Source organism: Kogia breviceps, chromosome 11, assembly GCF_026419965.1.
Source record: "Kogia breviceps isolate mKogBre1 chromosome 11, mKogBre1 haplotype 1, whole genome shotgun sequence".
In the NCBI taxonomy this organism is placed as follows: Eukaryota; Metazoa; Chordata; class Mammalia; order Artiodactyla; family Physeteridae; genus Kogia; species Kogia breviceps.
Genome location: NC_081320.1, coordinates 63,105,586 through 63,128,481, shown reverse-complemented (window position 1 = coordinate 63,128,481; position 22,896 = coordinate 63,105,586). Strand labels below are relative to the sequence as shown.

General features: G+C 39.6%; 1 protein-coding gene across 2 annotated transcripts in view; it reads right to left on the bottom strand.

Annotated features, from left to right (window-relative positions):
- The window catches only part of FSHR (follicle stimulating hormone receptor), a 179,794-nt gene extending 160,335 nt beyond the window's left edge, over positions 1-19,459 (bottom strand). For both annotated transcript variants that reach the window (XM_067006939.1, XM_059079132.2), the window contains exon 1: positions 19,308-19,459. In XM_067006939.1, the coding sequence (XP_066863040.1) occupies positions 19,308-19,459 (152 nt within the window). The remainder of the gene's footprint in view (positions 1-19,307) is intronic.
- Positions 19,460-22,896: the final 3,437 nt, after the last annotated feature.

Here is a 22,896-nt window from a genome sequence, read left to right as displayed (position 1 = left end):
GGATATTCATGGATCGAATAGATATATAACATAGGACAATTAGTTTGCAGGAGAGAAGGGGGAATAAGACAGATGGAAGGAGTCCCCCTGGGGTCAGAATGGATATCAAACATTGACCCCGTAAATGATTTATTTGAAGGAGCCACAATTTGATTGGATTAGTTTATAGAGGAATTTATGCCCTGAAAATTGTTGAAAGTAGTAGCATAGTTTGCCTGCAAGTAGTAAAGTTTAACATCTGGGTGTGGTCAGGGAAAGAATGGAAGAGAGCCCTGCCAATACCTTGTCTTCCCGGGGTGACTGTGGGCATATTCAAAGCTGTGCCTTCTTGAGAATCAACATCAAAGGTTTTCACTAAAATAATCTAGCTAGTAGTCACTAAACAACAAACAAACAAACAGCACTAATAGGTCATGGAGGTAGAACCAGTACCCAGAATGCTACAATAGATTGTCTGAAATGTTTCCAGCAAAAAAAAAAAAAAAAAAGAAGGAAAAAAAAAAAAACCGAAAATCAAAGGGATACAAAGAAACAGGAAAATAAAGCAGGCAACAGAAATTGCCTGTGAGAATAACCAGATGTCAGATTTAACAGAAAAATATTTGAACATAGTCATTATAAATATGTTCACAGAAGTAAAGAAAAGCATGATTAAAGAAATAGAGGAAAATATGCTGACAATATTACATTGAATAGAGAATATAAATAAAGAGATAGCAATTATTTCAAAAAATAAAATGAAATTTAAAAAAATCACAAGTGTCTCAAATCACAGTAGATTTGAACTTGCAGGAGAAAGAAATAGAAAAATTGAAAATAAACCAATAGTGATTATGTAAGCCAAAAACAGAAAAAAGAATGAAGAAAAATGAAGAGAACCTCAGAGAAATATGGGACAAAATTGAGCACACCAATATGTACATAATGGAAGTATCAGGGAGAGGAGAAAGAAAAGGGAGGAAAAAAATATTTAGAAATATAATAGCTGAAAACCTCCTAGATTTATTGAAAACATCTAGTAAGCTCAATATTATTCCAGTAGAATATACACAGAGAGACCCATAAACAGATACAATATAGTAAAAATGCTGAAAATCAAAGACAAGGAGAAAATCTTGAAAGCAGCAAGAGAAAAATGACTCATTACTTACAAGGGACAGTCAACAATGTTAACAGCTCACTTCTCATCAGAAACAATGGAGGCCAGAGGTGGAGCTGGGATAACATATTTATAGTGTTCAAAGAAAAAAACCCCTGTTAACCAAGAACACTATAACCAGAAACCCCATGTTTCAAAAATGAAGGCAAAATAAAGGTTTTCCAAGGTAAAAAAAAAGCTTAGAGAATTTGTTGCTATTAGACCTGCCTTATAAGAAATGTTAAAGGAAGTTTTTCAGGCTGAACCAACTGACCCCTGATAGGAATTCAAATCCACACAAACAAAAAGCATTGGTAAAGGTAATTATGTAATTATAAAAGACTCTATAACTGCAAAATTTTTTCTTCTCTTAATTTTTAGGGAGTAGAGCTATATAGGGGTAATATATTCCACACCATACAGCTTGTGGTCTCTCTCTCTCTCTCTCTCTCTCTCTCTCTCTCTTTCTCATTAACCTAGCTGATTCTGATAAGATGTATATGATAAACCTTAGAGCAACCACTAGAAAAACAAAATCTCAAAAATATAGTAAAAAGTCATTAAAACATTTAAAAGCTACATTAGAAAAGATTCATTTGATGTGAAAGAAAGTAGTAAATGAGGAATAGAGGAGGAAAAAAGACATGAGACATATAGAAAACAAAAAGTCAGATGTAAATAAAATTAAAGTCAGATGAAAACAAAAATGGCGAATGTAAATCCACCTATATCAGTAATAACATTAAATGTGAATGGATCAAACAATCCAGTCATAAGACAGAGATTATCAAATTAGACTAAAAATATGATCTAGCCATATATTTTCTAAAGGACACACATTAAATTCAAAGGCACAAATAGATTCAAAGTAAAAGGATTGGGGCTTCCCTGGTGGCACAGTGGTTGAGAGTCCGCCTGCCGATGCAGGGGACACGGGTTCGTGCCCCGGTCCGGGAAGATCCCATATGCTGCGCAGAACGGCTGGGCCCGTGAGCCATGGCCGCTGAGCCTGCGCGTCCGGAGCCTGTGCTCTGCAACGGGAGACGCCACAAGAGTGAGAGGCCCGCGTACCGTAAAAAAAAAAAAAAAAAAAAAAAAAAAAAGTAAAAGGATTGAAATAGTATATACATCATGCAAATAGCAGCCATAGGAAATCTGGCTTAGCTATACAAATACTAGCTATACTAATACCAGACACAGGAAGTCTGGAGTAGCTATACTAATACAAGAAAAAAGAGACTTTAAAACAAAACAGTGTTACTAGATATAAAGAGGAATATTTTATGAGGATAACAATTTCTATCCATCAGGAAGATGTAACAGTTAAAAACATATATACACCTAATAACAGAGCACCAATATACGTGAAGCAAAAACTGACAGAAGTTAAGAAATAGGTTATTTGACAGTAAAAGTTGAAAACTTCAATACCCTGCTTTCAACAATAGAACAACTAGACAGAAGATCAACAAATATATAGGAGACTTGAACAATGCTATAAACCAACTAGATCTAACAGACATGTATAGAACCCTCAACCCAACAACAAGAGATTGTACAGTCTTCTCAAGTGCACATGGAACATTCTCCATATAACCAAGACAGTTTGGTACTGATACAAGGATAGATATGTAGATCAATGGAACAGAATTTAGAGTCCAGAAATAAATTCACTTCTCTATGGGCAAATAATTTTCAACAAAGGTGCCAAGACTATTCAGTAGGGGAAAAATAGTCTTTTCAACAAATGGTGTTGGGATAACTGGATAGCCACATGCAAAAAATGATGTTGGACAATTACCTGACATCATATACAAAAATTAATTCAAAATGGATCAAAGACCAACATGTAAGATCTAAAACTTTAAGTCTCAGAAGAAAACATAGAAATAAATTTTTGTGACCTTGGATTTGGCAAGGAATTCTTGGATACGAAACCAAAAACAAATATCACAACAACAAAAAAATCCACTGGATTTTATCAATATTAAAAAGCTTTGTGCTTCAAAGGACACCACCAAGAAGGTGAAAAGACAACCCACAGAATGGGACAAAATATTTGCAGATCATACATCTGATAAGGGACTTGTATCTAGAATGTACCACAAATTCTCACAACTCAGTAATAAAAAGATATTGTTAAAATGACCATACTACCCAAGGCAATCTACAGATTTAATGTAATCCTTATCAAAATACCAATGTCGTTTTTTACAGAAGTAGAACAAATAAGTTAAAAATTTGTATGAAAACACAAAAGACTCCAAATAGCCAAAACAATCTTGAGAAAGAAAAACAGAGCTGAAGGAATCATGTGCCCTGACTTCAGACTATATTACAAAGCTGCAGTAATCAAAACAGTATGATACTGGCACAAAACCAGACACGTAGATCACTGGAACAGAATAGAGTCCAGAAATAAACCAACAAACTTGTGGCCAATTACTTTTCAACAAAGGAGTCAAGAATATACAATGGAGAAAAGACAATCTCTTCAGTAAGTGGTGCTGGGAAAACTGGACAGCTACATATAAAACAATGAAATTAGAACATTCTCTAACATCATATACAAAAATAAACTCAAAATGGATTAAAGACCTAAATATAGGAGCAGAAACCATAAGACTCCTAGAGGAAAACATAGGCAGAACACTCTGTGATATACATCATAGCAATATATTTTTTGGATCTGTCTCTTAAAGCAAAGGGCATAAAAGCAAAAATGAACAAATGGGACCTAGTTAAACTTGAAAGCTTTTGCACAGCAAAGGAAACGATTGACAAGATGAAAAGACAACCTACTGAATGGGAGAAAATATTTGCAAATGATATGACTGATAGTGGTTAATATGGGAAATATATAATCAGCTCATACAACTCAACTTCAAAAAAAAAAAAAAAACCATCTGATTAAAAATTGGGCAGAAGTAGTGAGTAGACATTTTTCCAAAGAGGACAAGCAGATGGGCAACAGGAACATGGAAAAATGCTCAACATTGCTAATCATCAGGGAAATGCAAATCAAAACCAGAATGAGATATCACCTCACACCTGTCAGAATGGCTATCATCAAAAAGAACCCAAATAACAAATGTTGGCAAGGATGTGGAGAAAAGGGAACCCTTATACATTACTGATGGGAATGTATATTGGTGGGGCTGCTGTAGAAAACAGGATGGAAGTTTCTCAAAAAACTAAAAATAGAACTACCATAGGACTCAGCCATTCCATTCCTGGATATATATCTGAAGAAAACAAAAACTCTAATTCGAAAAGATACATGCACCCCAATGTTCATAGCAGCATTATTTACAATTGCCAAGAAATGGAAACAACCTAAGTATCCATCAGCAGATGAAAGAATAAAGAAGATATGGTATACATATACAATGGAATACTACTCAACCGTAAAATAGAATGTAATTTGGCATTTGCAGCAACATGTATGGACCTACAGAGTATTATGCTTAGTAAAATAAGTCAGACAGAGAAAGACAAATACTGTATGGTACCACTTATATGTGGAATCTAAAGAATAAAGCAAACTGGTGAATATAACAAAAAAGAAACAGACTCACAGATATAGAGAGCAGACTGTATGTTACAAGTGGAGTGAGGGAAGGGGAGAGGGGCAATATTGGGGTAGGAGACTTAAGAAGTACAAACTAGTGTATTATGTATAAAATAAGTTACAAGAATATATTGTACAACACAGAAATATAGCTAATATTTTATAATAACTATAAATGGAGTATAATCTTTAAAAATTGTGAATCACTGTATTGCATACCTGTAAATATAATATTGTACATTAACTATACTTCAATTTTTTTAAAAAAGTCAACCCAATTAAAAATTGGACAATACATCTGAATAGATACTCAATAGAGAAGAGATACAGATGACCAATAAGTATATGAAAAGCTTGACATCATTACTCATCAGGGAAATGCAAATCAAAACCACAGTGAGATACAACTTGATATTCACTAGGATGGCTAGAACCAAAAAGTCAGATAACAACAAGTGTTGATGAGGATATGGAGAAATGGGCAACTTCATTCCCTGTTTATGGGACTATAAAATGGTTCAACCACTTTGGAAAATAGTTTGATGGTTTTCCAAAGGATTAAAAATAGTTATCATATCTCAACTATTCCATTCCTAGTTTTATACTAAAAGAAATAAAAACAGATGTCCACACAAAAACATATATAAATGTTTAAAGCAAACATTGTTAATAGCCCAAAGGTGAATAATCCAATGTCTGTCAGCAGATGAATGGATAAACAAAATGTGTTTTATCTAAACAAAGGAATATTTTGACCATAAAAAGAATGGAGTATAGATACCTGTTACAACTTGAATAAACCTTGAAAGTATGCTAAGTGAAAGAAGCTAGTCACAAAGATCTCATATAATTCCATTCATATGAAAGCCCAGAATAGAAAAATCTGTAAAGACAAAGTAGATTAGTGGTTTCTTAGGACTGGGTGGACCATGGGTAGGCAGAGGAGTGATAACTAAAGGGTTAGGTGATAAAAATGTTTTTAAATTGATTATGATGATGGTTGAACATATCTGTAAATATACAGAATACCATTGCAATATAAACTTTAAATAAGTAAATTGTATGCTATGTGTTATGTCTCAAGAAAGCTGTTTTTGAAAAGCAAGCAAAGGTAAAAAGAAAATAATGGTAGAATTCTAATGCTCATACCTCCTTGGGTGTGAGGGGATAAGAAATGGACGTGCTGTGGGGTTGTCTGTTCTTTGCAGGAGTAGAGAGGAATGTTTTACCACTAAGCCTGGCACAGTACCTTGGAAATAGAGGATTTAAAGTTTGTGGCTTTGGAAACAGTAGATGGAGAATACCTTCAATTACCCATATGCCCTTAGACAAATCATTTTACTGGGCTTCATTTCTCATTCCTAAAACAAATAAGGGGAAGGAGGAAGTGTATACTCTCTTAAGTTCATCTAGCAAAAAACTGTCTGATTTGGCACTTCCCTGGTGGTCCAGTGGTTAGGATCCCACGCTTCCACTGCGGGGGACATGGGTTCGATCCCTGGTTGGGGAACTGGGATCCCATGTGTTGCATGGCAAAAAAAAAAAAAATCTCTGATTTGAAGAACAGGGCCGGTTTGCACAGGGGAAGACCTGGCCTACATAGAATTTTAAAATATGTGTCTATCATATATTTTGGTTTGTATATACTACCTTTCTCAACCCTTCCATTTTCATGGGTATCTATGGAGACCTATTCGCCAAAGCATATTCTTGGTTAAATACATTTCATTAAATCAGAGTTTCCTAGTGAGTTTTGTGCAACAGTTATAAGTGATATAAGATTGGGACACCTCTGAAACCCTTTTACATGTTAGGTCCCTTGTTAATCTCTAAGATGGGGATATAGCATACAGCATTTTCCAAACCTATTTGATTATGTTAGACCTTTTAAACATTTACTTTTTCTAGAGTGTCTTATGAAACTCAGGTTGTGAAGAATGCACTTTAAAAAATGCTAAAGGGCCATTTTAAAGCTTAAAATATTTCTCCTCCAAGAGGATTTTGTATTTCAACTTCAGAGTCTTAGAAATTAGGGAAATCTTTAAGGCTCCAAGGATTAATTAATGGTGGCTTTGTGGCAAGTAGCAGGGGAGATATTTGAGGGCAACTGAGCTAACTTGGTGCCTCTCAAATCATATCATATAAAGAGCTATGGACTGGTTGGAGCAGCCTTGCTCCAGACTTTAAATCCTATCCAAAATGACAAAACAGAGGTAGAATTCCCCAAATCTAGAAAGAAATCTTGCAAGAGTCTGTGAGTTCACAGTAGACCAATAAAGATTTTTTTTTTTTTCTTTTGGAATTCTGAACTTTTCAAACATCATCACGATTCATCTAATTGTAGGTGGACCATTTAGGGAGTACTGTCTGCAGAGATCTCCAAACCCCCATCAGCACTCCATGTTCACATGGCAGTCACTTCTGCTAGGCCTCTACACCTGCTGAAGATCAGCTACTCAACCTGCTGAGGGTTAATTATGAATGGGGAGCCATCTTCACTGGAAATGTATAAAAGGCAGCAAAGCTGGAACCAGTTCTGCCAACTACCTCCTCTATAGGCTTGCATATCATTCAAACAGCTTCTTAGTATTATTACACAGCTTCTGGTTATTTTGCAACTTATCACTGAAAATGGCCAGTGACATCTACTTTTCAGTTCTTCTATTTATTCGTGATCCCGCTCATTCATTTTCTCTGTCCTCCTTATTGAATAGTTACTGAGTACCCAGTGCTGCTGAGAGCAGGAGAGGGTGCAATACTAGCCCTCAGAGAGCTTTACTGTATTTGAGAGGCAAGATAATATGTAAAATTGGTATTATAGATAACTCCAGTGCATATTTAAGCTCAGATGATGAGTTTAGATGGTTTTTCTTTAGGGATTGAGTTCAGAGGACAGGGAGTTCTTCTTTCTCTTTTTTCTTGGTTAGTACAAAGATTGGACGTTTTCCAATCAGGTATATCAGGAATCTCAGTTTCAATCCTGACATTCAGAATGGAATTGATTTCATCTTTCTTATTTCCTAAAATGGGAACAGTAATAGCTACAGTGCAAGACTGTTGGGTGAGTTACTATAAGAGGAATACAGCAGGATGATATAGTAGGATTAATAGGTGTTTGTTGCATTCAGTCTCTCCTTCTAGTTCTTATTTGTTGAAGGGGCCTTTCATTTATTCATTCAATTCATGTAGGTACTGAGCATCTACTCTGTACCAGGAGCTATTCTGCATGTGCAAATCCTTGCCATCATGAAGCTTTAGTTCTGGTTTCTAGTGGTGGTGGTGGGGAATAGATAAACAAATAAAAACACTCAAATTGCAGCGAGTTTATGGAAGAAAGTGGTCATAAGCTAGTGCAAGGTAGGGGTGCTACTACAGTGGACTGGTCAAGGAAGACCACTCTAAGTGGTTGGAATTTGGGTGGAGATGGAAGAGGAGAAAAAAAAAAAAACATTCTAGACAGAAAGAAAAGCAAGTGAAAGATTTCAGGTGGTGAGAGCCTGGTGTGTTTGTAGAGCAGAAAAGGGTCCAGGGTGGCTAGAGCATAGTGGCAACGGGCAACTGATGCATGGTATGCACTATGCCTATGGAAAGGCAGGCAGAGGTCAGATCATAGAGTACCTTGTAGCCATGACAAAGCATGTAAGCGCCCCAAAGGAAGAAATGTTGTTTGTTTTGCTCAGTGCTGTATCTCTGACACCTAGACTAGTGCTGTTATAATAGGTAGTCATGAACGTGGATTGAATCACTTTTATATTCTAAGTAATTGTATGCCATCTTCTTTGTCAGAGTCTCTCTGGATGCTGTGTGGGGAATGGATTTAAGTGGAACTATGGGATAGAAGCATTGGAGACACTTGTAGTAGGTGAGAGAGGTGTTGGTTTGAGCTGGGGTGGTGATAAGGAAGGTGAGAAGTGGAGATGTTTGAGGTGTATTGTAGGGGTCTAGTCCCCAGCACTTGGATTGGATTTACTTTTTTTTTTTTTTTTTTTTGTGGTACGTGGGCCTCTCACTGCTGCGGCCTCTCCCGTTGCGGAGCACAGGCTCTGGACGCGCAGGCTCAGCGGCCATGGCTCACGGGCCCAGCCGCTCCGCGGCACGTGGGATCCTCCCAGAACAGGGCATGAACCCACATCCCCCGCATCGGCAGACGGATTCTCAACCACTGCGCCACCAGGGAAGCCCTTGGATTGGATCTGATGGTGAGGAGTCGGTGATATGTGCATTAATTCAGATGAGGAAGCCTGGGAGAGAATATTCTGAGGAGCTGAGGGGAGGGCAATTAAGTGTACTATTTTTTGCTTGCTGGTTTTGAGATGCCAGCAAGAGGTCCAGTGACAATGTCAGGGTTTCAGATGGGTATTACTTGTCTGGGGATCAATGAAGAGGTCAGACATGACACATGGATTTTCAATGTAGGTGGCATTTAAAGCCACGGGACTAATGAGATCACTGTAGAGAGAGTACAGATTCATTAGAGAAGAGGGTCCAGAGGAAGTCTGGGGAACTCCAACATTTAGAGACTGAGTAGCAGAGAAGACGAAGGTCTGGTGTGAGATGTAAGAGGAAAACTAGTGTGGTGTCACAGAAGCTGGAGGTCAAGAGAGAAAAGTGTTTCATGCAGGAAGATGGTCACCTGTGAGGCATGTTCCTGAGAAACAGGTAACATGTAGGTGGGGAAATGCCCTTGAATCTGATATCTGAATGGTGCGCCTTCCTCTTACATTTAAGCTTTTATTTGAAAAGTAATATAAACATACACGGTGTAAAACATACTTAAAATATTTAAGAGAAGTTTATTGGTACCTGTGACAAGATAACTTTTAGTGGAATGCTGGGCAGAGAGTCAGATTGAGTGGGTTGAATAATGAATGGGGATTCCTGGGAAGAGAAGGCAGAGTAAACAAATAGCTAAATAACCATTGGTTTCCTCTTAAAACCCTACTGAGAAGACAGTAAGGGGAATTTTTTTTTTTTTCTTTTAAAGCCATAAAGCTATAAGGACAGAGGAAAAAGAGCAATAGGATTTTAGGGTTATAAAGAACATGGATGAATGTGGTTCTTGTACTAGTACAGCCAGGGTATCCTGGAGCTGGTTAGAAATGTAGACTCTCAGACCCCTCCCCAGACTTACTGAGTCGGAATCTGCATTTTCCCAGTGTATTCCTCTGATGTGCTTGCACATTAAAGTTTGAGGATCGCTGACTTGGCAGATGCTAGAAAAATGGAATCCTAAACCAATGTGATTTATACTTCACAATCCCTAAGACGCTCAGGAGTTGGAGGCACTGGTGTCCCAGAAGCAGAACTGGAGGCAGTGAATAGGGTTGAGGTGGCCAAAGTAAAGAGGGTTGGTGGAAAGGTTAAGAAACAGCCACACTACCCACTTGGTATAGTCAGGCCAGTGCTCCGCTCCACCAGAGAAAATCACCGAAGGTTTATTCTTTTTTTTTTTTTTTTTTTTTTGCGGTACTCAGGCCTCTCACTGCTGTGGCCTGTCCCGTTGTGGAGCACAGGCTCCGGACGCGCAGGCTCAGCGGCCATGGCTCACGGGCCCAGCCGCTCCGCGGCATGTGGGATCTTCCCGGACCGGGGCATGAACCCGCGTCCCCTGCATCGGCAGGTGGATTCTCAACCACTGCGCCACCAGGGGAGCCCTGTTTATTCTTTAAAGAGAGTAGAATCGAGAGTTTCTGAACTGGAGATCGCAGAGACCGCTTATGGCTGCCACATGCTGAGACCCCCCCAGCTCTTTTCCCCAGCCACCAGAATGCTGGCAGTAAGGCTTCACCCTCCAGGTAGGGGCTTGGAAGAATCTTCTCCAGGGACTTTGCCCAGCCCAAGAGGCAAGACCTAGATATTGACACAGTGATTCCCCAACTCAGTGGCCCAGCCCCTCCTTTTATTTATACTTCTGTGGCTCTTGTTTTGTTTCTTCTTACCCTATAGCTCTGCTTCCAGAACTACTTTGTAATTTTCCTATCTGGTTATCATAACTGTTTGTTCTCTTTCCTCTTGTCTCTAATATTTGTTTGGGGGAATCAGATGCCATTCTAAGACGGTATGTTCTTATTGAAGGAGCTCAGCTGCTTTTCACAATCAGGGGCCTGATAAACAATTTTGCTACTGTGTGCAGGATTCCAGATGACCGCTTTGCTGTTCACCATAGATCTCATATTTGCTTTCATTGTCTTTCCAGTTTGTTTTCTAAATTAAAAGAGTGTTTCTTGTTGTATTTTCTGCTGCACCCTCCCCCTCCCCCACAACATATTTACTTACAGAAAGTCTACACTGCTTGCCCATAAAAGAAACACCAATTAAATGAAGAAAGAAACACCATAACGAAACACCAATTAAATTCCTTCCTGCCCTGAGCAGAAATTAGCCTTGGTGGGCATATGACAGTGGCAAGGGTTTGGGGCTGACTGTTGATATTTGCTCAGGCTGTGATCTGATGATGGAGAGTGATCTTTTTTTTCTTCATTCAATTTGTTTTTCTATTCTAAACATAGCCATGCAAAAATAGTTTGAAATTTAGAAGAAAGAGAAATTGCTTATAAATTCAAGAGCACTCAAGGATTTCTTATTAGTGGCCTGCTTATGCCAAGGTAGACATTTTTAAGGTATATCATTTTCAGAAGAGACATCTGGGCTTTGTTAAGACTAACTCTGTGTGATTACCAGATTAGATGATGCTCTGAAGGGAAGCTGTCATACACTGTCCATTGACACATAAACTCCTTTTACCCTCTGTCTCCCCAATATCCACTTAATAGTATTCACGGGCACAAGCAGCTTTGGGAAATTATGAGGGTAGCAAAGAAAACAGTGCAGCCTAAGCTTCCACTTTTGGTGCTGTTTTCCACCTTCTGTACCCTTCTTCTCTATCCTAACTCAAAGGGCTCAGACCCTTGTATTTGCCCAATTTGAAAATTTCTAGTCAAACTCAAATATTTGGATGTCTGCCAGTTAAGCCTTACCATAAATTTGCCGGTGTTCATTTGTCATTCTATTTTATTTGAGGGCTGTGTTTTCCTTGTAAAATAAAGATAGGAGTTTCTGACCTTTTAAAAAAAATAAGATGTCTGGAAGTGGCCCTGCACAGCTCCTGAAGTCAACCCTAGGTGGTCAAAAGAGCAAATATGTTGTAGATGGGACAGGCAGACACCCGTGTTCACATCCATTTTTTTTCCGGCATCAGGCAGGCAGACGTCTCCTCATTGGCCTTCATTAGGCATCTGTTTCTTCCAGCTCACACAATCTAGGATTGCAGATTGTACAAGGCAGCTTGCAATTAATTGTCAAATGAGTGGTTTTGACAGTGACCGTTCCGGGTCCTGAGGGGGATTTTTATTGTTGTGGGTAAAAGTGAGGAAAAGCCTTATTGTCATTTCTTGTTTGATACTCTTCTCTTTTAGCAACTCCATGAGAACAGGCCCCGTGCCTCCCCTATTTTTTTTTTTTTTTTTTTTTGTGGTACGCGGGCCTCTCACTGTTGTGGCCTCTCCCGTTTCGGAGCACAGGCTCCATACGCGCAGGCTCAGCAGCCATGGCTCACGGGCCCAGCCGCTCCGCGGCATGTGGGATCTTCCAGGACTGGGGCACGAACCCGTGTCCCCTGCATCGGCAGGTGGACTCCCAACCACTGTGCCACCAGGGAAGCCCAGTGCCTCCCCTATTGATTCTTTTCTTCCAAGTGTACAGTATATTGCCTTGCACAGATATAATCAATAAATATTTGATGTTGAAAGAAAACTTCATGAGCATCTTTACCTGGCCTCAAAAGCTGACTCTGTTAGAGTAGGATTCATTTCAGGTTGGAGAAAATAATAGTATTTAGGTAGGGGAATACAAGGTATGTTTGGGAGCTGGGGATTAGGAAATAGTCCACAGAGCAAAGCGTAGAAAGGCTAGAAGCTGAGAGAGAAGACAGGAGAGTTAATTTGAGGACAAATTATGGAGGAACTTAATGTCAAACTTATGACTTTGGACTTTTGTCCTGAATCTGGGCATTGGAGCCCACAGGGGAATTAAACCAGAGCCAGGGCTCAGAGCAGAGGGTTGGGAGGGGAGAAGGCTGAAGGCATAGAGGCTGATTCAGAAGCTGTTACCCTGAGCTGATGAGTGAAGCACAAGTACAGGCACTCTCTCTTCTAGGGGTGTGATCCTATCTTCCGAACCAAAACTTAGTAGACTTTCTTAGAAGGGACAGGATATTTTATCCTGGGGCCACTCCTGAAATCTAGTGCTCAAGGCTCTGGCTCTTCTTTTATTTTTTTCGATGCCCTTCTATTCCAGGAGGTTCTGTATGAAATGTTCCATGACCTCCAATCAGCCTTTGTTTATCTAGTTACAAAGTCATTTTTGGAGCTGGGATCCCTCACAAAGTCTTTGTTTAAAACCCCAAACTGAAAGTAACCATAGAGAGGTGTCTGTGGGGAGGTTTTCCATGTTGCATTTATAAATAACAGAACTTAACAGAACTATTAAGCCTAAGAACCACACCCCCCTTCAAAAGCCCACAACTGAAATACAGAAATTTAGGAATTACATACATGTTGGACTCTGGAAGCCTAGAAAAAGCCTATTGGTTTTGGGAAGTTTGATGCCTGAAGATGTTTGTAAAACCAAAGCATTTTAAAATTGAAAGAAACCTTAGCACTGTTTTACTTCTACCTTTCACCAATCTACTGATGAATTTTCTCTCCCATATCCTCAATTGATCTCTCTGATTCATTGAAACAGCTGAACTTGTAGGGTTCCTATTTCTTAGAGGTTTTCATCAATCTTAGCATTAAGGAGGTACAAAAGTTGGCTCATGCTGTATGTTTTTCAGATTTGTGATAACAGGATTCTGTGATGGCTGTGTGTTGGCTCTTGCTGAAAAGAGAGCCAACTCTGGGAGAAGGTATGAAAGAGAGTAGACACTAGCCACTCCTGAGACTAAAAATATAATTGACTTCAGGTCTATGGCAAGGGTTTGGTTGCTTTACTCAAAGAGAGTTTTTGAACATCCCTTGAAGACTTTCAGATCAATAGCCATATTCCATATGAAAGAACAAGGTAATGACATGTTTAGGTCAGAGACCTAAACCATGCTCAGAGATACTTCAGGGAGAGGTCAGATTAAGAAGAAACATCCAAATCTCATTATAATCATCAGCTCCTAAGCAATTAAAAATAATTACTCTCTTTCCTAGGTGACCTTATGGGATATATAAGCTAGGATCTAGTCTAAATAAAGCTAAATTGGAGAGTTTAAAATCTAACAGCTTAAAAAAAGTAGTCCAATCAACCACAGTGACTGGATAACCCAATTAGTGGTTTTGGAGAAGAATAATCAAATGTTAAATGAATTTTCCATTTGCTGCCAAGATTTCCTGCTTCTGAAGCTTAGGCTTCTTTGGCAGAAGACTTGGGTGAGGAAGGACAGCACTGACCTTTAGGTAAACAAGGGGATTTTATCATCACCAAGTAGTGCAGTTCTACACGATCAAACCCTTACTTTTCAATAGCTGAAATGACTCTGTAAATTATAGCTCTTAGCCAATTCTCAGAGTAGAGTTCATCTTCTACTTTAAAGAATTTATCTCCCCTGCAATATAATTTTTACTTTTCCCCTTTCAAGTTACTGCATTCTACAGCTGTTCCTTTTTCTGATTCCTCTGCAGGAAATATAAACCTTCCTTACCCCAGTCCAATTAAATTCCAAATGTTGGACATAGACATATCATTTCTCAACTAAAGTAGGTACAGGATTTTGTCTTGAGAGGAAAGATTATGTATGCATTAGCATGAAAACTGTGCTGTTTGTTTCTTTCAAAGAAATATCTAAACAAGACAGTAAGAGTCTCCAGATATGGGCACCCAGAGCAATCTGCACAGTGGGGTGTTTGGTTTTAATATCCAGGCAGACTACAGTAATCAAAGCATATCTGGGAAACACAAGAAACCTAACATTCAGGGTTTGGAATTTGACCTTAATTGGCAAAAATTATATTTCTTTGAACATTTTTGTCTGGTTTAAAGTGATTTTGTTTAGGTAATTTCACTCATCCTTTCAGTATTCTTTTTAGAAATAGAGAGGCAGGTATTATTAAGTCAAGGGAACTGAGTGGCGTGCCTAAAATATAGAATATTCAGCTTTTAACTTAGTACACTTTGTTTCTAGTCTATGTATCTCTCTTTCTGAATAAATTAATGGATTCCAGAATGATATACAGGCATTTTTTAAAAAAACAAACACATAAAAAAGCGAAGAAAACAAGGAAACTGTCAAATCCTATAGTAGCTCACCGCAGGGAGAGCAATAATCATCTTTTATAAGAATCTTTTCTTCGATACTGAGGAGCGGAGCAAATAAATAGATGCAATTCCGCCTTATTTATTGTACCATTTGTTCTACATGTAATCAAGGCCCCAGAACCTACATTGCATTGAGCCAGGCACAATAAGGAGTACAAAGGAAAGTTTCACTTCAGTTGCGGAAATAAGATACATATGAAAAATTAAGGGCAAAGCAAGATTATAAAATGAACTGCACCAGGATTCAGATTAAGTGAAAATGTAATGGTCAGGGAAGCAACCTTTGAGTAAGCTTATGATAAGTAGGTTGGATTTCAAGAGACAAAGAAGAAATTGAAGATTACATAAACAAGTGGTATGACATAAACACCCAGGGACACAAACTGAGTTTGAGAGCAGGTCTCTATCAGCCTGGCAGAGTAGATGGCTCCTGTTGGTGAAAAGTGAGAAGTAAAGTCAGAAAGATGAGCCACGGAATGATTCTGAACTGGGGAATCATAACATGGTGGCAGTGGTGTTTTATGGAGAAACCTAGAATGACGGTGTTCAGGCTGGTTTGGGGAAGAGAGAGATTGGTTGCAAGGAAGTAGATTAGGACATAATTATTTAATCCAGGCTTTAGATGTTCAGATCCCAAACAAAGATTATGGCAATGAAAAGAAAAGAATTACTTCTTATAGCAGTATGAAGGGAGTTTGTAAAACTGATTAGATGTGGGCAATTGGAAACATGAAACCTACATGATGAGGTGAATTGAATTGTCAATATTCAACAAATGAAGAAGTCAACAGTGGCTTTAGTAGTTTTGTAATCCATCCCTTTCTACACCTCTGAAAGAGTAACACCTAGCACTGAATTGGGAGTTAGGGGATCTGGGCTGCAGTGCAGACTTTACAGGGGATCTGTAGTGGTGGCTGGGGTTGGATAGACCAACTTCAAACCAGTCTTTCTCCAACTGTTCTCAGAATATTAATCCTGGAAGACGCGCTTAAAGAAAAAATTCCGCAATTGAAATTGTTTGCAAGCATCAAAAAAATCTGTTTTCCTTTTGGAGATCACAGAACCTTACTGACATAGCGAAAGGCTTTCCTTTTGGCTCGTAATACTGATAACATCCCTCCGAACGAAGGACCTACTAAGGAAAGACTAAACTAGTTCCTATCTAAACAATAGTCTCTGGTTATGGGATATGGCTAGTGATCTAAACCAAAACAGCAAAACAAGGAATATATAGCAAAGGCAGAAAATAAAAGGGAAAAATATAATTAAGTAATTAGAAGTAAGTGCTGGTCAATTGAGATGGCAATGAGATACAGGAACTTGCTGTGAGGAGGGGGGTCAACACAGGCAGCCTATAATATAATCTCAGTACAGATCTGCCTATGCCAAGAATGGCCATCAGTGGAGTCTTTTCTTCTAGTATTGTGGTCATCTGACCCTGCTGGAGAAAAAGATATCTGTATTCACACAGTCACTTAGACTTACAATTTCAAGTTTTGAATGGGTGTTCACATTCTTCTTAGAAATTCTAACTCCAGGAAGAATTAAGCAAGATCAAAGGGTCCTTTCTAGATTCATTGACTGCCTCCAGGTAAAGCTGAGTTTCTAAGTTAAGTCTGAAATCAAAAATCCTTTGCCCATGGTCAGGATGAAACCTGCTCCTTGAGTTCTTGGAAAATATTGAAAGCCTAAAGGAACACATTTTCTTACTCAGAAAGTAAGTGCACGGAGAGGGAGTGCTCCAGCCACTGGGAGGAGGAGGAGATTATTCTTAAATCAGTGGGTTGCTATAAACTATCTCAAAGCTACGAAGAGCTTTACATCAGTTTTTCAAAGCATTCTAATTCCTATTGATTCATTTGATCATCCTGAATGCCCTCTGTGGTGTTTTTTTCTCTAGTATTTTACGGATGAGGATAGCAACAACGTCCCCTCCCCTCCCCTGCCACTTGCGAGGCATTGTGCTGGATGTTTTAATACTCCATTTAATCCTCATAGCAACTCTGAAAAAGGTACACGTTGCAATTTCCATGATACAGCCAAGAGCCCACGTGATAGAACAAAAAGCAATGTCACAGTCTGGGTTAGAACCCAGGTCTCTTGCGATCTGGAGTCTGCTCTCTTGCATCTCTGCCTTGTCATAATCAATTAAAGGCCCACCTGTGAATATAACCTGAGAATTCCCTCCATTCCTGACCCTGCTTACCTAGATGAGTACTTTATTCACGGTGCTATGTCGTCTCAGGCTGCCTAAACCCTACTGAAGCCAGAAATATTTAGCCACTCTCAGCTGTAGTCTATTTTTTTTTTTTTTTTGGTACGCGGGACTCTCACTGCTGTGGCCTCTTGCGTTGCGGAGCACAGGCTCCGGACGCACAAGCTCAGCGGCCATGGCTCACGGGCCCAGCCGCCCCGCGGCACGTGGGATCCTCCCGGACCGGGTCACGAACCCGCGTTCCCTGCATCGGCAGGCGGACTCTCAACCACTGCGCCACCAGGGAAGCCCCTCAGCTGTAGTCTAAATCACAAGTGGGCATTCCGCAGACTGCGGCTCACATCTGGCTACTCCCTGTTGTTCTATGGAGAATGAAAAAAATTCTCTCTTCTAGTAAAGAGATACCAGAAAGCAGACAGCCTAGCACAGAAGGGAGTTTTGGATAGAGGAGTATCACCCTAAAATCAAGTCTTGTTAGAGGCTGTCTGCTTTAGCGACTGGTTGGCACTGCTTGGCCCATGGGGAAACACTGAAAAAAGAGAAGGGCCAGGAGAGGTAGAAATTATGTGTGTGTGTTGGGGGGCTGTATCATTTAGCGTTCACAGCCATCCGACTAAGCAAGTCACATTAAACCCTCTAGAAGTGAGGAACCTGAGGCTCAAAAGAGGTTAAGTAATTGTTCAAAGTCGCTTAGGAATGAGTGGCTTCTTACAGGAGCTCAGGTACACCGGCTTCCTCCTGTGTTTACGATCATCTAACCAAGCAGACTGTGCATAGGTGCGTTCTTCCTTATAATCAGGAGTAGCTGTGCACCTGAGGCAGTTCAGCCAAAACACGGAGTTAGTCACTTATTTTCCCTGCCGCTGCAGCTGCCTTTGGGTAGGAATGGAGGGCTTGTGATGTCAAGGGGAAAAGGAGCAAGCAGAACCAAGTCAGTCTTGCGGCCATTTGTCCCTGAAGGAACATCTGGAGTGCAACACCATCGTGTTTGAGTGTAGATATGGTCATTGGTAAACAAAAAGATGACCACCTTCTGCAGTAACAGAAGAGTCATGCATAGCTTTGGGGAACCAACATTAAAACAGGCTTCCAGAATAGCAGCTTCTGCTTAAAATCCTTGGGATAAAACCACCGAGGATATCTACAATCTCTCAGCCACCACTTGCCAGTTCTCGGGGGAAATATCAATAGTAATCGGACAATTAAACAGCCCTGCCTTCCTCTCGCTCTAATGCGGTAGACATGGGACTTTAAGGGAAGAACAGTGGACTGAGTCAAAAGGCCTGCCTTCTAGTTTTGGTTCTGCCTCAACTCGTTGTGAGAGTTTGGGCAATTCTCTTTACTCTCCAGACCCTAGATTCCTCAACTGCAAAATAAAGAGATAGAGTGAAATGATGTCTAAGATCTTGTCCAATTCTTAGAGTCAGTCTACTTCCTATTAAAATCGTTCAGTAAAAATCTAAAGTTGGGAATCACATTTTCCCAGGGGTATGAAAGATTATCCTGTCTCTCTCCATCCCTCTCTGCCTCCTTTTTTTCTTTTCTTTCTTCCTTTTTTCACACCCCCTCCCTCCCTTACAATTCCTTTTTCCCCAGGAAGCAGGGTCTCAGTTCAGGGATTACTTGCTGGTGCCTCCAAAGCAGCAGTGACTCTTGCCTTCTTGAATTCAGTGTCCTCAGGAAACACACTGCGCTTTCCACTTAAATCGAAGGCATCTTTCTCCCTCCAATCCTAACTCTTCTAGGTTTCTGATTTTTCTTCGTTTTATTTTTCTGGTTTCACCAAAGAGTCTATGGCACCCAAGAGCAAAAGTGTTGAAAACAACAAAAAACTCTTCTTTTGCTTTTGGATTTGGGTCTCCGTGCTGCCCTTCCCCGACAATTCTGAGACAAAGTCTCACTACGAACCTTAGAGAACCGCAGGGCAGGAGTGTTGGGCCGGGGGAGTTTGTTTTATGTAAGCCTTTGGTCAGGGCAGAAATATTTTAGCCCAACAGTTATCAGTCCAGTGTGAAAATAATAATAGCATGCAACACACAAATACCGGCCACGCTATTGTTCCTGCCGTCTCTGATACTCACAGTTCAACCGCATTCCTGGGGAGGTCGGAGGGAATCTCTGTCACCTTGCTCTCCTGGCAGAGGAAAACCCTGTTAGAGCAGTGACAGATCCGATGATGACATCCTGAGCCCAAGCTCAGGAATGTGAGCAAGGCCACCACGAGCAAGGCCATGTTTATTTGTCCATCCACCTGCTTTCTTCCTGCATCTGCAGAGAAAAACCTGCACAGGTTTCAGAGGCTCCCCACTGAGCCCTTGTGAGAAGAGATCTATCTGCCTTGGGAGCTGGTAGGGTCACGTGACCCACCCAGGGATGCTTCCCCCGCCACCCTTCGGTCACTTCCAGACAAATAGCAAAATGCCTGTGTGCTAGCAGTGATTTTAGGGGAAGCAAGATAAGTTACTCCCTTATCTTTCTTGATTGAGTTTATTACACCCTGACCCAAGGAAGACAGCAAATAGAACCTTGATGCATGTCTGGAAGAGTTTATATTAATTTGACTGTAGAAATGTCTTCGTGGTCACTATTTTTTTTCTCCAACCAGTGACATGACTGGTCACTGACTTTGACTTTCTCCAAAAAAGACACAAGCTGGAATGTGAAACATCGCTAAGAGTGTCACTGGGTGAAGGGCAGGGACCTGTTTCCAGTCTTGGCCTCAACGTCTTCCTCCAGTCCACTTGATATAAAACCAGAACTTCTGGGTTGTACTCATTGATCCTCTTCCTTGCTGGAATTACTAACCAAAAATGGTGTTGCTGAGAAGACAGGCAGTGGGTTAGTGAGCCCCAGGCAGATCGTGTTAGGTAGAAGGAACTTCTGAGAGGGGAGCCCACAGAGATAACTGACTCATCTGAGCGACGTATGGAATGGGCTGTGTTTTCAGGGGGGTTTAGTAGATGCCAGCTGTCCACTCTCTATGGCATATCCTTTCTGGCTTCTCTCATTTCCAGGCTCTGAAGATTGCCTTTGCCTTTTGGAAGCTGGCACAAATGAATTTATTTAATCTATGCTTTTAAGTTAGTTTTAAATGTTCTCTGTAGGTGACGATCGTGGAGCTTTTGTTGACACTCGCCATCAGGGAGATGGCAAGGATCTGAGGAACGTTTGGCCACACTGTCAGTAAAGGGGCCTTCAACTTTCAACTCCAGAACCTATGAAATTTAAAAGGCAGAATATTCTCTAAGATCCTACCTAAAGCTTATTACTTGCTAAAATTAGCTTCAACACTATCTTTAAGTAATTAGTTGCATAAAATTGAGTTATGTGCAAATGCTAAGCAGTATATATTGGTCCCACTCCTTTCTTCCTCTCTACTACCTCGTCAAGGAATAATAACATATGATGAATGCATTAAAAAATCATTAAGGGAAAAACAGAAGCAAGTGACTTTTAGAGTGAAGTCGCTCCCTGGCTTCTTTTGGGAGCAACTGATTCATTCTAACTCCAGGACTGGAAGATCAAGGCAGTATCTATTTAGACTCTATATGCCAGCAGTTTTGGCTAACATGAACAGTTAAATTATTTCATTCACCAGTTGATGCATGCAGTCATAGTCTTTCAGATGTGGAAGGGTTTTAATTCAATAAATTAGCTAAGGCTTAAGTTTACTTTAAAATACCCACATTGATTTAAAGGGGTTGACTTACCTCTGTTTGAATAACTCCACTGGCCAAAAAACTCATTACCAGTTGAACTTCTCACCCATACACCTATCCCACAAATCCCCACTGAGATGTTGGAGAGCTCTAGTTATAACTAAATTAGTCCTCATATAATGAGCATAAATGAGTTATAAATTTTTTTAACTGAGATTTTGATTTTAAAACTATGTCCTCTTCACAACTGACAGATCACATATATAACGTAAATGTAAATTATTAAGCAAAATAATAAAACAGTTGTAGACTGAAGAAATGGATGCCAACGACATTGCATCTATGTAGTTGTTTCTCCTTTATCCCCCTCATGTTCCCATGCCTAGAAGTGACCCTTAATCTGAATTTTGTGTTTATTATTCCTTTCTTTTTTAAAATTAATTTTATTACCAAAGTATGCATCTCGAAACAGTATATTGCTTAATTTTGCTTGTTTTTGAGTTTTATACAAATTGTATTACTCTTAATTAGTTTATGGTTACTTGCTATTTTACACTATGACATTTAAAAGGACCATCCATATTTCTATATGTAGCTGTAGTTTGTAAAATTTCACTACTGTGTAATATTCCATTATATAAATATACTACCATTTATGTTTTCATTCTCCTGTGCTCTTTCTTTATTCTGAGGCCATAAAAATATTCTCCTATGTTTTCTTCTAAAACTTTTATAGTTTTACTCTGCACATTTAAGTCTTTAATTTATTAGGTATTAATATTTATGTGTGGTATGTGTCAGGAACTCAATTTCGGTTTTATTCAATGGCATATGGTTTTTATCCATATGGATAAACAATTTCCCCAGAACCACTTTTTGAATAGACCCTCTTTTTTTTTCTTTCATTTGTAAAATTATTACGTCTCAAGTAACTACTATTTTGCATAGGTTTGCATTTAAGCTCTTTTATATATAGCCCATCATCCTTTTTACATGCACCAATGCTATACTATCTTAATTACTAGAACTTTAAAATCGTCTTGACATGTGGTAAGAAAATTTCTTCTTTTCTAATTCCTTCCTTGCCTCCTTCTTCCCTCTCCCTCTCCTTCCCTCCTCCTCTCCCTCCCTCATTCTCTCTTCCTTCTCTCTGTCTCTTTCTCTCTCTCTCTCTTCCTTTCTTTTTCTTCTTTGGTTGGGATACCCAGTGCAATGATGAGTAGAAGTTATGATGAGCATTCTTGTCATGTTCCTGATTTTAGAGAAAATGTTTTCTAATTTTTCAACTTTAAAATGATATTTGTTATCGGCTTTTCATGCCTACTAGGTTAGATATCAGGTTAAAGATCGTAGAAAAGTTTTCTAAGAATTTTTTTCTTACCATGAATAGAAATGAATATCATCAAATGCCTTTTCTGCTTTTGTTTTACCCCTAACCTATTAATTTGCTGAGTTACAATAATTTTATACTATTAAACTCCTCATATTGCTAGGATTAACAGACTTCGTTATGAGTTACTGTTATTTTATATGCCGAGAGATTTGACTTCCTAGTATTTTATTTAGAATTTTGGCATCTGTGTTCATAAGCAATTTGTAATTTAGTAATGAGTAATGTAATTTCTAACTTTCCTTTTTCTTGTTGTCCTTATATGGTTTGGTATCACGGGTGTATTTACCTCACAGACTGAGTCGGGCCATAATCCCTCTTATTTTGCTCTTAGGAAAAAACTGTTTCAGATTAGAATAATCTATTCCTTGAAAGTATGGATAGGGCTTCCCTGGTGGTGCAGTGGTTGAGAGTCTGCCTGCCGATGCAGAGGACACGGGTTCGTGCCCCAGTCCGGGAGGGTCCCACGTGCCGCGGAGTGGCTGGGCCCGTGAGCCACGGCCGCTGAACCTGTGTGTCCGGAGCCTGTGCTCCGCAACGGGAGAGGCCACAGCGGTGAGAGGCCCGCGTACCACAAAAAAAAAAAAAAAAAGTATGGGTTTACTTGCCTGTAAACCATCC